Source organism: Cervus elaphus, chromosome X (assembly GCF_910594005.1).
Source record: "Cervus elaphus chromosome X, mCerEla1.1, whole genome shotgun sequence".
Classification (NCBI taxonomy): domain Eukaryota; kingdom Metazoa; phylum Chordata; class Mammalia; order Artiodactyla; family Cervidae; genus Cervus; species Cervus elaphus.
In genome coordinates, this window is record NC_057848.1 from 32,527,848 (window position 1) to 32,543,725 (window position 15,878).

A 15,878-nucleotide genomic window follows, 5' to 3' on the forward strand; every position below is an offset into this window, starting at 1 on the left:
GAACAATTTGCAGAGCTTACACAACTTAACTACAGGACTTACTCTAGAGCTATGATAATCAAGATAGTGTGATATTGGCAGCAGGATACACTGATGAGTTAATGAAACAGAGTAGAAAAGTCTAAAAACATACCCACACATATATAGTCAGTTAATTTTTCATCAAGTTGAAAAGTTAATTAAATGGAGACAGGAAAGCCTTTTGTAAACAATTGTTACTGGAACACTGGACATCTCTATGGAAAAAAATTAACTGTGACCACTACTCTCAGTCCATATATAAAAACAAATTCAAAATGGATTATAACTCTATATTTAAAATCTTGGAATAGGCAAAGATTTCTGAGCCACAAAATACAATAAAATAATAAATTGAGATTTCCTCAAAATTAAAGTTTGCTTATCAAAAGACACCATTAAATAAACAGGTCACAGATTGAGAAAAAATATTGTAAAACATATATCTGACCAAAAGCAGGATATATAAAAGAATATCTACATGTCAACAATTAAAAGACAAAACTCTCAATTTTTTAAAAATGGGCAAAAACATAAAAAGACAAGTAACAAAAGAAGATATAGAAATGAATTATAAGCACTTGAAAAGGTGCTCAATAACTTTAGTTATCAGGAAAATGCAAATTAAAGTCACAATAATAAAACATTTTCTACACACCGGAAAGTTTTGCAGTATCAGAAATCTGTATCAAAAAGACAAATGTTGCTGAGAATTGAAAGTAACTGGAACATCTGTACATTTCTAACAGGAGAGTAAAATTTTATAACCAATTTGGAGAACTGTTTGTATGTTTCATGTAAGTTATACTTACATCTACTCTATGACTCAGACTATTAAGTATTTACCCAAGAGAAGTGAAAATATATGTTCACAAAAATACTTGTGCAAAAATGTTTACAGTTGCTTATGAAAAGACAACCCAACACACTAATCATCAGAAAAATGCAAATCTAAATTAAACTGCAGTATCATCTCCCACCCACTAGGACGGCTACTATAAAATTTTTTAAAAATAGATAATAAGTGTCAGCAAGGATGTGGAGAAATTAGAACTCATGTGCACTGTTGGTAGGATTGTAAAATGGTGCAACTGCTATGGAAAACAGTATGGAGGTTACTCAAAAAATTAAAATTAGAACTACAATATGATCCAGAAATTCCACTCCCCAGTATGTATACAAAGAATTGAAAGGAGGATTTCAAAGAGATATTTGCATATACATATTCATAGCAACCCAAATGTCCATCAAGAAATGAATGAATAACATAAAATGGAATATTATCCAGCCTTTAAAAGGAAAACTATTCATACGCTACCACATGGATGAATCTTGAAGACATTATGCTAAGTGAAATACATCAGTCACAAAAAGACAAATACCATATTATTCCACTTATATAAGGTGTCTAAAGTAGTCAAATCCATGCAAACAGAAAGTAGAATAATGGCTATCCAGAAATACAAGGAGGGGGAAAAGGTGAGTTGCTATATAATGGGAACAGAGTTTTATATTTGCAAGATGAAAAAGTTCTAGAGGTGTGTTTCACAGCAATTTGAGTATATTTAACACTGTCAAACTGTACATTTAAAAACTGTTAAGATGGCAAAATTTACATAATGTGTTTTACATAATTAAACAAATATATATGGTTGCCTTAATCATAATGCCAAAAAAACTAGAAACAAGCCAAATTTTCATCAACAAGAAAATTATAAGCAAACTGTGATATATTCATAAAATGAAATACTACTCAGCATTTTTTAAAAATGAGCTGATACTGATGTATGTAAAAACATGCATTTATCTTAAAACGTGCTATGTTGAGAGAAAAAAGGAGTGTACGCTCTATCATTCCATTTACATGAAATTCAAAAACAGAAATAAAACACTAATTCATGGTGATAGATATCAGAACAACTGTTGCCTCCGGGGTAAAAAAAAAATTGACTGATAAGGGAAACAGGGGATTTTCTGGGGTGATGAAAATATTTTGTATCTTGTTTTGAGGAATGGTTACACAGATAAATGCAATTGTCAAAATTCATTGTACAGACCATCTAATTATACCTAAATAAAAAGCATGTTGGAAAAGACCCTGATGCTGGGGAAAACTGAAGGCAAAAGGAGAAGGGGGTGGCAGAGGATGAGACTGTTAGATGGTATCACCAACTGACTCAATGGACGTGAATTTGAGCAAACCCCAGGAGATAGTGGAGAACAAGAAAGCCTGGTGTGCTGCAGTTCATGGAGTCACAAAGAGTCGGACACACTTTAGCAACTGAACAACAAAAAAATGTACTTCCAAAACACACTGAGACATTACAGGAAGTGAAATAAGCCAGTGACACAAACACAAATACTGTATGATTCTGCTTCTGTATAGTATCTAAAGTAGTCATATTCATAGAGACAGAACATAGACTGGTGGTTACCAGGTATTGAGGGTGAGTGGGGAAAAGAAAAGTTTTGTTTAGTGGGTACAGAGTTGCAGTTTTACAAGATGTAAAGTTGTGATGATCTGTTGTAAAATAATGTGAATATACTTAACACCTAGAGACGGTAATTTTTGTTGTTTCTATCTAATTAAAATAAAAATTTTGAAAAACAGGAGATACCCGTAGAAACCAATTATGACTAAAACAAGAAAAACTAACAATATGAAATATTGGTGATGAGGTAGAATAAAGGGGGTTCTCATAACTTGTGTGCAGGAAATGAAAATAGTAAAGGTTTGGTAGTGCCTTATAAAGTTAAACATGTACTATATTATAACATCCCTGGAGGAGGGCACGGCAACCCACTCCATTATTCTTGCGTGGAGAATCCCATGGACAGAGGAGCCTGGCGGGCTACAGTCCATGGGGTCACACAGAGTCGGACTCGACTGAAGCAACTTAGCACACACACACATATTTTAACATAGAAATTCCACTCCTAGGTATTCACCCAAGAGAAATTAAAATATGTGTCCATAAAAAGACTTATCAAAAGCACATTCATATCAGTTTTATTCACAATAGCCCAAATTGGAATCAGCCTAAATGCCCATCAGTATGAAAAATACATACATTGTGTTATATCCATACAATTGACTACTACTTAGCAATGATGAGAACAAGCTATTTATACTTATAACATGAATGAGTCAGTCAGTATGCTGTGTGATTCCACTTACATAAGGTTATAGGATAAGCAAAATTAATTCAAGATAGGCCAAAAACCCAAAAACCCAGAACAGTGGTTTCCTTTGTGGTGTGGCAGGGGTGGGAGGGAGCATGAGATAATTTATTGATGAACACAAGGGAACTTTCTTGAGAAAAAGAAATGTTTTATATCAGAGGTCAGCGATCTTCTTCTGTAAAGGTAAATATAGTAAATATTTCAGGCTTGGCAGATTATATATGATTTCTGTTGCAACAATCTTTGTTTTCTTTTTTAAATAACCCTTAAAAAATGTAAAACACATTCTTAGCTCCCAGGATGTAATAAACAGGCCAGGGGCCTTATTCTATTTCTAATAGAAGTCTAGATTATATGCACATATCCCTTCATCAAAATTATATATCTATGATATGAGCATTTCAATGTATGTATTTTACCTCAAAGACACAAAACTGAAAAATAACAACAACAATAATAATAACCAAGTTAGAGATGTGGGAAGTGAGTGGAGGTATAGATGAAATAATAATTGTAGAGTGTTGATAATTGTTGAAGTTGGGTGACGGGCATATGGAGTTTAGTTATATTAATCTGTTTACTTTGTATGTGTTTGTTATTTTCCATAATAAACATCTTTAAAAAGAAACACATCTAGGATGTAGCTGAAGCAGTACTTAAATGGAAATTTCTAGCTTTAAGTGACTGTATTAGAAATTAAGAATCAATTATAAAAACTTCCAGCTCAAAAAAAACTAGAAAAAAAACAACAAATTAAAAACAAAGAAACTAAAGGAAATAATCAGAATACAAATCAATGAAATAGAAAGCAGACATGCAAAAGAGAAAAATCAACAAAGCCAAGTTTATTTCTGAGAAAGATTAATAAAATTGATAATCTAGCAAAACTGATCAAGAAAGAGAAAATACAAATTATCAGTATCAGAAATGAAAATGGGAGCATCACTACAGATCTTAAAACTATTTAAAAGATTGCATGAACATATTATATACAACTTTATGCCGGTAAATTTGATAAAATATATGAAATGGACAGCTTCCTTGTAAGCTGTAACTTACTAAAACAGGTACGGGAAGAAATAGAAAGTTTGAATAGTCTAATATCTATTCAAGAAATTGAATCTGTAATTTAAAATCTCCACACAAAAAGAACAATAGGAATATATTTAAAGAGATTTAAGCAGAGAACTGACAAAATCAGGTTTGATTTTGATTCAGACTGCAGTGTGGAGAAAAGATTTCACCAATGGTGAAAATGGATGTGCGTAGCATTAAAAAAAAAAAACTGCCAGTGGTTGCCAGTGGTTAGGGGGAGAAAGATGTGAATAGACAGAACATAGAGGATTTTTAGGGCACTGAAACTATCCTATATGTTACTGTCACTATAATGGTAGATATGTCACTATGCATTTGTCAAAACTCATAGGATATACTACCTTATATGAGCCCTAATGTAAGCTATGGACTTGGAATGATAATGATGTGTCAATGCATGCTCATGGGTTATAATAAATGTACCATTCTGGTTCAGGATGTTGAATAGTGTGGGAGGCTGTGTGCATGAGTGGGGGCAGGGGGTGATGGAAACTCTCTCTACTCTGCTCAGTTTTGTTGTGAACCTAAAACTGTTCCCCCAAAATTCTCTCTTTAAAAAGAAAGACAGTAGCAGTAGCTCTAGTGGGTGATGATGGGGGCTTGGACCAGGATGATAACAGTAAAAATAAAGGAAGAGAAGAACATAGGAGGTTTAAGAAAAATGGAGAAGCTTTGAAAAATGGATTGTAGAAACCAATGAAGTACTGTAATGGACTTAAAAGACAATGCTAAGGTGCATTCTAAGATGAGAGACATGAATTTATAGTGGAAACAATATACTTTGCATGACTTTCTGCCATAATGCTTGGTTGTTCAAGTGCAGGCACAAAGAAAGTTAAGAGTTAGGGTCATCCAGAATGTGAGTTTTATAAATTTACCTGACCAAAAAGACAGAAATAATGTTTTCAAATGATCAATTATGTAATCTAAGGTGGACCTGAAAGAAGATGAAAGAAGGGCTTATGGGGTGGGAGACAGTAGAGGTCTGGAAGACCCAATGAAAGTATAGGTACAGTTCAAAGAAGAGAAGGCTATAGTCAGAGTGGGATGTTTGAATCTGTGATTTTGGAAGTAAAGCATTTTCAGTAGCAATTATAGATAACAACAAAGCCCAAGGTATAATGAGAGCAGTGGGTGGCTAAAGTGAAATGGAAGAGATGATCAGAGATTACATGGCAAGGAACTAAGTAGCCAAGGTATTAGATGACACAGAGAGTATGCTGCTCAGTTCCACATGATGGGAAAGAACATGAGGCTGAGAGACAGACAGAGCTTGACTTACCTACATACACCTTTGCAGAAGTTGGGACCCTAAAAGATGTTGGAAGTCATCAGTCCTTTGGCTTCTGACTCCAGCTGCTTCTCTTTCAGGAACATCAATCTGACTGTTCAGGACTCCCTTCTGTAGCTGGCTCACCAAGATGTGTTTTCCAGTCTGGCCCCTGGTACCCAGACCTCAACATTTCAAGGTCATGAAAGCACAGAAGTAGTCAAAGCAGTGTTGGACTCACAGTGATAGCATCGTCAGATCACCTTGCTGCTTCATAGAAGTACTGCTGCTGCTGCTAAGTCACTTCAGTCGTGTCCGACTCTGTGCGACCCCATAGACGGCAGCTCAGCAGGCTCCTCCATCCCTGAGATTCTCCAGGCAAGAATACTGGAGTGGGTTGCCATTTCCTCCTCCAATGCATGCATGCGAACCCATAGACGGCAGCCCACCAGGCTCCTCTGTCCCTGGGATTCTCCAGGCAAGAATACTGGAGTGGGTTGCCATTTCCTTCTCCACATAGAAGTACTAGAAAGGAATTAAGACTTTTTACAAGGTAAATTCTGAAAAACTGTCCTACACCCTAGGACTGAATTAATATCTGCACCTGACATGGCAACACAAGTTAGTAAGGGGGCACAAAAAGATGTCATAAGGATAATGGGAGCCAGTTTTCTAACTGTTGGAGAAAGGAGTTACAAGTGTGAAAAGGAAAAGAATAGAATGAACTCTGTGGCATTCATTTATAACGGGAGGTTATTAGATATGATAGATACATAGATATATACATAGATAAATAGATATACAGATAGATTGAATGAAACTAAAACCACTGATATAAATGAATGAATAAATGGTAAAGAAGGTAAGGCTCTTTCTTACTGTACAATCCCAACAAATAAACATAGAAAGAATGCTAGAGTTAGAGGGTCATTAATGGATGACAAAATTAGTAGTACAAATTTGATGAAAAACAGGATATTTATACAGACTCAAAGTATTAATTACAATAGAGAAAAATAACAGTAGCCTTACATTGGCAAAATCTGGTAGACACCACCTAAACCAAGTAATCAAAATTAATATCATGCACATCCAAATAAGAATGTCTTTGTTTTTAGGAAATAAACAGACGTATTTAGAGGTAAAAAGGTATGGTGTCTACACCTCACACTGAAATGGTTCAGAAAAAAAGAATATATAGTCATTCCTTGGTATCCATTGGGGATTGATTCCGGGACCTGTGAGGATACCAAAACCCATGGATATTCAAGTCCCTTATATAAAATAGTATAGTGGGCCCTCCATTTCCTTGGGTTTTACACCTGCATATTCAACCAATTCAAGGTTGGTTAAATTGGGGTAGTGGAACCTGTGGATTCTGAAGGCCAACTGTACATAAATTTATAAACAAAGAATGAAAAGCACTAGGCAAAATGTAAACAATTGTTGAACCTGGGTAGGATATACAGGAGTTCCTTGAATTATTTTTGTAGCTTCTCTGTAAGTTTGAAATTATATCAAAATTTTAAATTACCCAAAAAAAGATATCATGGATGCACTCTACCTTGGGCCTTCTTATTTCCATATTTCTAACTTAGTAGTTCCCCTAGGTCTGGCCATTTTGGCTCCATACTTTGGATCTAGCTCTTTGTTTGGCATTCCAGATCATCAGACCAGTGTGGAACTACCCAATCTAGCTCTGGTCTTGGTCTCCCTTCTGGATTCCTCCTCATTATTTTTCCTTCAGCTCCAGGCATCAAAACCACATGCAGGGCTTCCCTGGTGGCTCAGTGGTAAAGAATCCACCTGCCAATGCAGGAGACACAGTTTCGATCCCTGATCTCAGAAGATCCCACATGCTGAGGAGCAATTAAGCCCATACACCACAACTATTGAGTCTGTGCTATAGAGCCCACAAGCCACAACTACTGAAGCCCGCATACCCTAGAGTCCATGCTTCATGACAGGAGAAGCCACTGTAATGAGAAGCCCGAGCACTGCAACTAGAGAGTAGCCCCTACTTGTCACAACTAGAGAAAAGCCCAAGCAGCAACAAAGACCCAGCACAGTGAAAAATGAATAAATAGTTTTTTAAAAAAACAACTACATGTAAAGGAAATACCAAATCATAACATCTCATTGGGATCCATGGGTCACAGCTGGTCTCCCATAGGCCACACCTCTTCCATGTCCCCGTTTCCTTTGTTTTCTCACTAGTTCTGAATATAGCATGGGCCTCATTCAAACCTATTGGATTGATTTGAACTTGCCTGATTCAGATATGTGAAGGAATCCATCATTATCTTCTAGAAATCCCATTTTCATGAGTCTGAAGGAACCAGACAGTCTCCACAAATCTTTTATGAACTCAAAGTTCAAGGAGTTGATCTTAAATGGTTTGAGAGGGAGCATCATCATCTCTGCCTCATCTATAGGCTGCTTCCTTAAACAACCCATCCAAGGACTTTTTGAATATAATTGGTGGGATTGGGAAGTCACCATTTGTCTTATATAAATAGAAATTATTTATGACTATTTATGACAGATGACTTTTCTAGGTATAGCAGCTATAGAATATGAAAGATTATGGGACATGTACTTAATAATAATCATAGTAGCTACCATTTTACAAAGAAGCTATATGTCAGGAAATGTGCAAGACGCTATATATGTATTATCTTAACCCTGGGAAGCAGACATTAATATACTCCTTTCACAACTAAGGAAAGTAAAGCTCAGAGTTTAGGTGATTTGCTCAAGTTAATACACCTCTTAAATGCAGAGCTGGGATTGAATCCTTCATGTCTTTTTGATTCCGGAGTCTATAGTTCTGCCATTCCATCATATAGTCATAACAAGTCAGTCACCTCCCTGTAGTTTCCCTGTACTGATTTGTTAAAAGATCTTCCTAACAGTTGGTATTTGTTACTTTGGAGAAATTATTGGTTTCAGTGGGAATATTAAACATATTTAATATTATGATATTTAATAATATGAGAGAGAGTTTCTCATACCATTTCAAATATGTCACTTGCACTTGACTCGATGGATTTAATGTCTCCAAAATTTCCAGAGGGGAATTTTTTCAGCCATACCCAATCACCCTAGAAAGAAAAGGTAAAGAGTGTTGAGGAGCCTTAGTTGCCAATAGCTTTAGAGCAACTCTTCCCTTCCACATGAAGAGTTTATAGTTAGACCATCAACACACACAAGCTCTGTTCCTTTTCCTCACCCTCCACCCCATGGATATTCTGTATTCCAAGCTAAAAAGGATGTCATACAGAGAAGTTACAGTTTAAAATTCCAATTAACTAAAGACAGGGAAACAATTGCAGGAATGCAGACCCCAGAAAAGGAATGATACTGATCTCTACAACGACTACCTGAATTCACTGCAGAAAGTGCTGGGTCATTTCACTCATTCATAGCTAAGTGATGTAGCACCAGGTTTCCTGCGATTAATGGTGATGGTTAGTGGTTGCAATTCTGACTGCCTTGAGGCGTCTGTGGTGAGAGAAGTAGGGCAGGAGATGCAGTGCAGCAAATGTTGCCTGCATTTACCTTGATCCATTTTTCTCTCATGGGACAGGCCATTTGGGGGCCTTTTATGCTTTAATCATAAACCAATTGGCTTCAACACCAATTAAACATTTTTCATTTGGATGTACAAGTGTACGACCACAGTAATATGAGTAATCTAGACTTTTTCAGAAGTCTATTTCTGACTTTTTAAGCACAAAACAGTGATTTTCTAAGGCTGCCTGTCAAGTCAAAAACAACAATTATTTTATTGTCTTCACTTTAACACCGGTGCCTGCTAGATAATTTTCTCCTACGTGCACAGCCTCAAGGATTCATCAGTCACCAAGCCCTATTTAGTTTCTGTCCAACCCAAATTTGAAAAAAGCAATACTTATATAGATACCTTTTTCTCTGTAATAATAATAATGCCTGACATTTGCACAGCACTCTCTCCTCTTCCAAGTGCTTTCACATCTATTACCTATAGCCTGGAGATTCCATTTCAGGCTGCACCAATTTGTCATCAAGTAGAGATAATAAAGCAGAGAGCTCTATACAGTCAAATTCCAAGAATAAGAGAGTGTAGCCACTCTCTTATTAAGGAATATATCCAGCTGTGGCATTGCATCTGGAGACCAGCCGGAGGCGAAGGCTAATAACAGGAGCTGCGGGCATCTGAGTTACTTGCCTCTACTGTGTGTCAGAGGGCATCTTCTAGTAAGGAACTCAAAACCCTTTAACTAGGAACTTGCTTTCAGGGGCCTTCAGCAACTGAAAAGAACTATGCCAATCAGGCTCATGCTCACAAAGTTCAGAAAGGTAGTCTAGGACCAGCGCCCGTCTGCACTAGAATGGTCCAAGTACCAATTCCTGGTCTCTTGCCTAGCAACTCCCCGTATGTGGCCCCATACCAGCTACATCACAGTCACCAAGGAACTGGTTAGGCAAAAGACACAGACTGGCTGGGCAGATGAAAACATATGCATGTATGCACTTACCACATCACTCTACTTAACCCCCCAAATTGTATGCAATTATTTTATATTGTTAGGTTAATCATGTTTCCATTATGGCTTGCAATTACAATGATCTTTTATTTAAAAAATAAAAGGAACTGGTTACAAAGGCCCATTCTAAGTGCCCCCCCACACTTACTCACTTAGTCATGAGAGTCATGAGGGCCTGACAGCTCAAAGCTTTAGCCTTCAGAGGACTTTGTATTTTGTGCATTTGTGCTCAGTCGCTCAGTTCTGTTCAACACTCTGCGGCCCCGTGGACTGTAGCCCTCCAGGCTCCTCTGTCCATGGGATCTTCCAGGATAAGAATACTGGACTGGGGTGCCATTTCTTCCTTCAGGGGATCTTCCTGGCCCAGGGATCAAACCCATGTCTTCTGTGTCTTCTGCATTGGCAGATGGATTCTTTACCACTGAGCTACCTGCTCCTTTTCAGAGGACTCTGCCCAGCATCAAAGGCTGAAGTTTAAGCTGAAAGAATAAACTCTAATGGGAATTTACAAACTCAGCTCATATGTGGGTTATGTGTGGGTTATACACTGATGGTCATTAATGCCTTCCAGCACCTTTGCAATTCTATTACTTGGATCATGGTCACTGCTAGCTTCTATGGCTCCTTTGTGCTAATTAGCAAAGTTAAAATAATAATTGTGTGAGACTGTTTATTACTGTGCAGCCTGTGGAAGCCCGGTGATGCTGGGCAGCAGCCCCAGCTGTATGTATCTATGCATATACCACATTTTCATTGACTCATACATTCTCCATATGCCAGAAAACACACTCCCCCAGCAACTTCAGTACTCTGGGTACCACCAAACCCTGCCTGACAGGTAAGGCCTCTTCACAGGTTTGGAATCAGGCTGTAGAGGTGCTGGTGAGAAGCTGAAATCGGGTCTATAGAAAGATTAGGCGGGAGAAAGAAGTAATCTAAAAAAACTCCAGGGGTATTGTCAAGGTAGCACAAAGTCAGGTGCATATTTGTTTACCAGTGACTATGTATGTGCATAGTCAGGTATGCTGGTATAAATGTAGATACGTGTGAAAGTTGCCCCCACCACCTCATTCCAGAACTAGGCTTGGAGGCCAGAATCTCTCTGCTCACTCCTGCACCACTCTCACTTTAGTTAGTATATGTCTACAATGTGAATAGTACCCTCTTAGATGCTGTCCCCTTGTGCAGTGTACAACCTGAACATCAGTACTGGCAGCCCTGACTCTGCCTATAGCCAGTGCCTATTACCTTCTTCCTGGAATCAGCTCTATTACAGACATGGGTTAGCTGTCTCCCTTGCTTATTAACTTTTAATAAGTAGTTAAGCAGAGCTTTTTTCCTGCCAAATCACCAAATTTGAGAGCTTCATAGTTAAAGAAATTAAAGCCTGAAGAGATTAAATGACTGGCCCAAGGTCAGAAGGCTAGGTAGTAACAGAAGCAAGGTCTTCCATCTCCCACTTTGTTGCTCTTTCTTCCCATGGGCTTTCTTTAGTTTGGGGGCTTTGTGTGTTTGTTTTAAGATTTAAATACTTCTCACGAACTTTATAAGCAAAATTTTATTGAGTCTGTGTGTGTCCTACTTTATTAATAATGAGGAAAAGGGAGGATATGGGCAGGTTTTATTTTTGCCACGCATGCACCATTTGTTTTGTTTTGTTAAGAGAAAGAATGATAAAATATCAATACTTCACTCATCATTCATTTTTGAATTAAGAGGAAGAAACATCAAACTCTATCCACTGAAGTTTTTAAAGTCCATAAATTTTGCGCTAAGGCCATGTTGTATTAACTAAGAGCCAAGAGAATTGGGTTCTACACCTGGCTTTTTCTCAAATTCAAGGGTGGTCTTAGGGTAGCTGGGCTTCCCAGGTGGTGCTAGTGGTAAAGAACCCGCCTACCAATGCAGGAGACATAAGAGACGTGGGTTCAATCCCTGGGTCAGGAAGGTCCTCTGGAGGAGGGCATGGCAACCCGCTCCAGTATTCTTTCCTGGAGAGTCCCATGGATAAAGGAGCCTGGCAGGCTACAGACCATGGGGTTGCAAAGAGTCGGACACAACTGAAGTGACTTAGCATGCAGGCACTCATGCTTAGGGCAGTCACTTCATTGGCCTGAGTCTCAGTTTCCACACCAATAGAGCTGGGCCACTTAGATGATTTCTAAGCTCCTTTTCAGCTTTGATGATCTGATTCTGTGATGAGAGAGAGAAGATGGTTGTGGAAAGGAAAGGGGTGGAGAGAGAGAGCTACATGGGATCTAGAAGATAGAAAAAAAGGTTCTGGGAAAGAGAGATGGATGTGGACGATGTGTGAGGGAGAGACAGAAATGGGACAAAGAGGAAAACACAGGCGGATGTGAAGAGGCAGAAGGAGTCAGAGAATGAAGAGGAGGAACAGCTCAGTGGGTTCTCTCTGAGTGTGTCAGGGCGGCAGTACTGCTTGCCTCACCCTTCTTCCCTATACAGTGGCTATTAGAACAGATCCTGACATGTTCCCTTTGCATCTGCTGGTCACAGCTCTTTCTCCCAAGCAGCCTGCTCAGCTAGCTTCCCTGTTACATCTCTGAGTGTATCTCTGAGATAAGGGCTGAGTTTCCTGTACAATTCCGGAGGATATGCACCCGTGTGTCCCATCAAAGTATGAATCTGTGTCAGTGTATTACAATGACTAGAAAGGCATGTCCTAGAGAAGCCTGTCCTTTGTTACTAGGTATCTGCTACTCCAGGCACATTGTCTGGAGCTTCCATATCTTCCAATAAAAATCTTATGAAAATTCTCTTTAAACAGAAACTAGGTAATGAATCTTCTTTAAAACACGCCTAATAGAGGGCTGTTTCAGAAGGCATACTGAACCTCTTTGTTTGGTCTGCTGATTTGATTGACTTCTGCTCTTTCCCAAAGTCCTCCTCAACTCTAGCTAGACAGTTTTCTAGCTTCAGCTGTCTTTCTTTGCATGCTGACCTCGCAGTGTGGTATTATTCTCACTAATACCCTCCTTTTGTGCAGATAAACTTCCCCTATGGACTATGCGGTTCAGAAATACCCATGATCTGAATGACCAACAACAATCATTATGGCAACTAACTCAACTGTCTGCCTCCTTCCAAAATGAGGAAATATCTGACAGATTCTTAAAGGCCAATTACATACAGATGTTTATTTTTTTCTCCTTCTTCATTCTATACTACAACCTTTCAGCTCCACCAAATAAAACATACCACAATTTAACACATAAACTCTTCTGCAGAATCAGAGAATCATAGAACATTTGAGCCCAAAGAGGCCCCAGAGTTCTCTCAGTTCAGCAATTCTCAACCCTGGCTACACACATAGGGGAACTTAAAAAAAAAAATAACACTGCCTGGGCCCACCCCAAACCAACTGAACCAGAGTTACCAGGGGTGGAGCCTCATAGATATTTTTTTTGTTTCCCACAGGGCTTCCCAGGTGGTACTAGAGGTAAAGAACCTGCCTGCCAATGCAGGAGACATAAGACACACAGATTCCATCCCTGGGTCTGAAAGATCCCCTGGAGAAGGAGATGGAAACCCACTCCAGTATTCCTGCCTGAAGAATCCCATGGACAGAGGAGCTACAGTTCATGGGGTCGCAAAGAGTCAGACATGACTGGAGCCACTGAGCACATGCACACACAGAGATTCTGATGAGCAGCCAAGATTAAGAATTTAGTTCAACCCCTCAATTCACAGATGAAAAAACAAGAGACTGCCTTAGGTGTTGAGATTTACTTCAGAATCAGAGGCATCAATACATCTGTAAAGCCAGCAGCCTCATTCCATTTGACGTTCAAAAGATTATCTTGAAATTACCTTATCTTTGGTCTTTGAGAGTGTAGAATTTTCAATTCCCCAATAACTCAAGTTTACATTTGAATCAGATCTCCCCTTTGATTAAATTAAGTTCAAGGCAAGATCCAGAGGTCTCCTGCTCCAAATTTAAGGTCAACACACTTCCTGTAAACTGAGCAACGATATACCATACTAACCTTGGTGTTTTAAGTAGCTATAAATTATTTATCAAATGGATGAGAGCATTCAGCTCCATAATCCAATGATGGAGAACCTAAAAATTCATTCTGACTTGTTTTGGACTTTCTTTGTAGTTACTATTAAAGTTGCGAGCGTTTGCTGCTTTGGGGAGTGTCTTCAAACAAAACAAGGAAACCACACTGGAAAGGCCTCACTTTGGAGAGACAGAAAGGCAGTCTGGTTTCCCTTTTATCCACTGCTTAACTCTTTCCTGGGTTTCCCTGATAGCTCAGTTGGTAAAAAAAAAATCCACCTGCTACATTGCAATCGACCGCAGTTCAATTCCTGGGTGGGGAAGATCCCCTGGAGAAAGGATAGGCTACTCACTCAAGTGTTCTTGGGCTTCCCTTGCGGCTCAGCTGATAAAGAACCCGCCTGCAATGATGGAGACCTGGGTTCGATCCCTGGGTTGGGAAGATCCCCTGGAGAAGGGAAAGGTTACCCACTCCAGTATTCTGGCCTAGAGAATACAGTCCGTGGGGTCGCAAAGAGTTGGCCACAACTGAGCAACTTTCACTTTAACTCTTTCCTGCTGAGAAAAAAACAGTTCATCTCTCCAACCGATGCGAGATTTATTCTGGTCACCAAATGCCAGTATTTTAGATCAAGGGGTTGGACGTAGTCTTTTAAAGCTTGAAAGACAGAAATGTAAGTGAAATAAAAAGGATTTCTATTTTAGACAACAGAAAGTAACCTGTTACTCCATGAATCAGTACAGACTGAGAAAAGAAATGAATAATTTTTAAAAGATTTCCATAATATCAGAGAATAACAGGTATAGGAAGAAGAACCATAATATGAAGAGAAGAGCTTGTCCCAATCCTTACTCTATATAAAGCATATCTCTAGACATCACATCACAAACAGTTCACCAGGAAATCATTTCTTCTATTATTATACCTATGTCTTCTGGAATGAGTGACATGGTTAAGTGTTAAGTCTGAGTCTCACAGACTTTTTTCCACATTCATAGTAAATAAACAGCGTGGAAAGATCAGTGAAGTTGTAAGTTAAGTAGATTAGTTGCCGAGGAAAATGGTCAGCTGAATGAGTCTGTAAGGGGATAGTGGACAAAAACTTACCAAAAGGAAAGACTTAACAAAGCCTCAACATTTTTGCACAAAGACTAAGCAAGTTCTAAGTCACTGCCTTGTTTTAAAACCCAAGAAGGCAGCAGATTAGATAGCTGTTGGATATCCTACCTCATAAATCGCTATGTTGGAGTTTTCACAGGTAGCTGGAGTTAGACTCCCTGAAGAAAAGGAGAGTCTTGGGGACCTTCCACTCTGGACCTCTGACATGATCTGGAAACTTACACTGGTGCGACTTCCTCTCTGTGAAAGGATTAAGAAAGTTTATGAGCAAAATTATCATGATTAAGGACAGAGCACAGAGCTATGATATAGGTACTATGTTTATCTGGTATTTTTTTCTTTTTTATTCCTAAGAAAGTAACTTTCTGAGCTGAGCTCTATAAACATGACATTTATTCATTTTTCCTATTGCCAGCATTTTTTAATGCTAGAATTGGTTCTTTGCTTCACCTCCATATGCCATAAAAGAAAGGCAGAGATTTCCAGATATTTCCATCTCCTAGAGAAGTTAGAGTGATTCTGGGGGACAAGAAAGAACACCAGTCATAATTCAGTGTGGGACCCTCATTTACAAACAAAAATGAGAAAAAGATGAAAATCTAATGTTTTGAAAAAATCAAGCACAGAACTAGGACAGAA

The 15,878-nt window shown here is 38.6% G+C and overlaps 1 protein-coding gene across 1 annotated transcript in view; it reads right to left on the minus strand.

Annotated features, from left to right (window-relative positions):
* Positions 1–15,878, minus strand: part of GUCY2F (guanylate cyclase 2F, retinal) — a 105,694-nt gene that overhangs the window by 39,452 nt on the left and 50,364 nt on the right. Inside the window, exons 7-8 of the mRNA XM_043896707.1 lie at positions 15,348–15,479; positions 8,581–8,670 (exon numbers count right to left, since the gene is read on the minus strand). Coding sequence (XP_043752642.1) covers positions 8,581–8,670; positions 15,348–15,479 — 222 coding nt within the window. The remainder of the gene's footprint in view (positions 1–8,580; positions 8,671–15,347; positions 15,480–15,878) is intronic.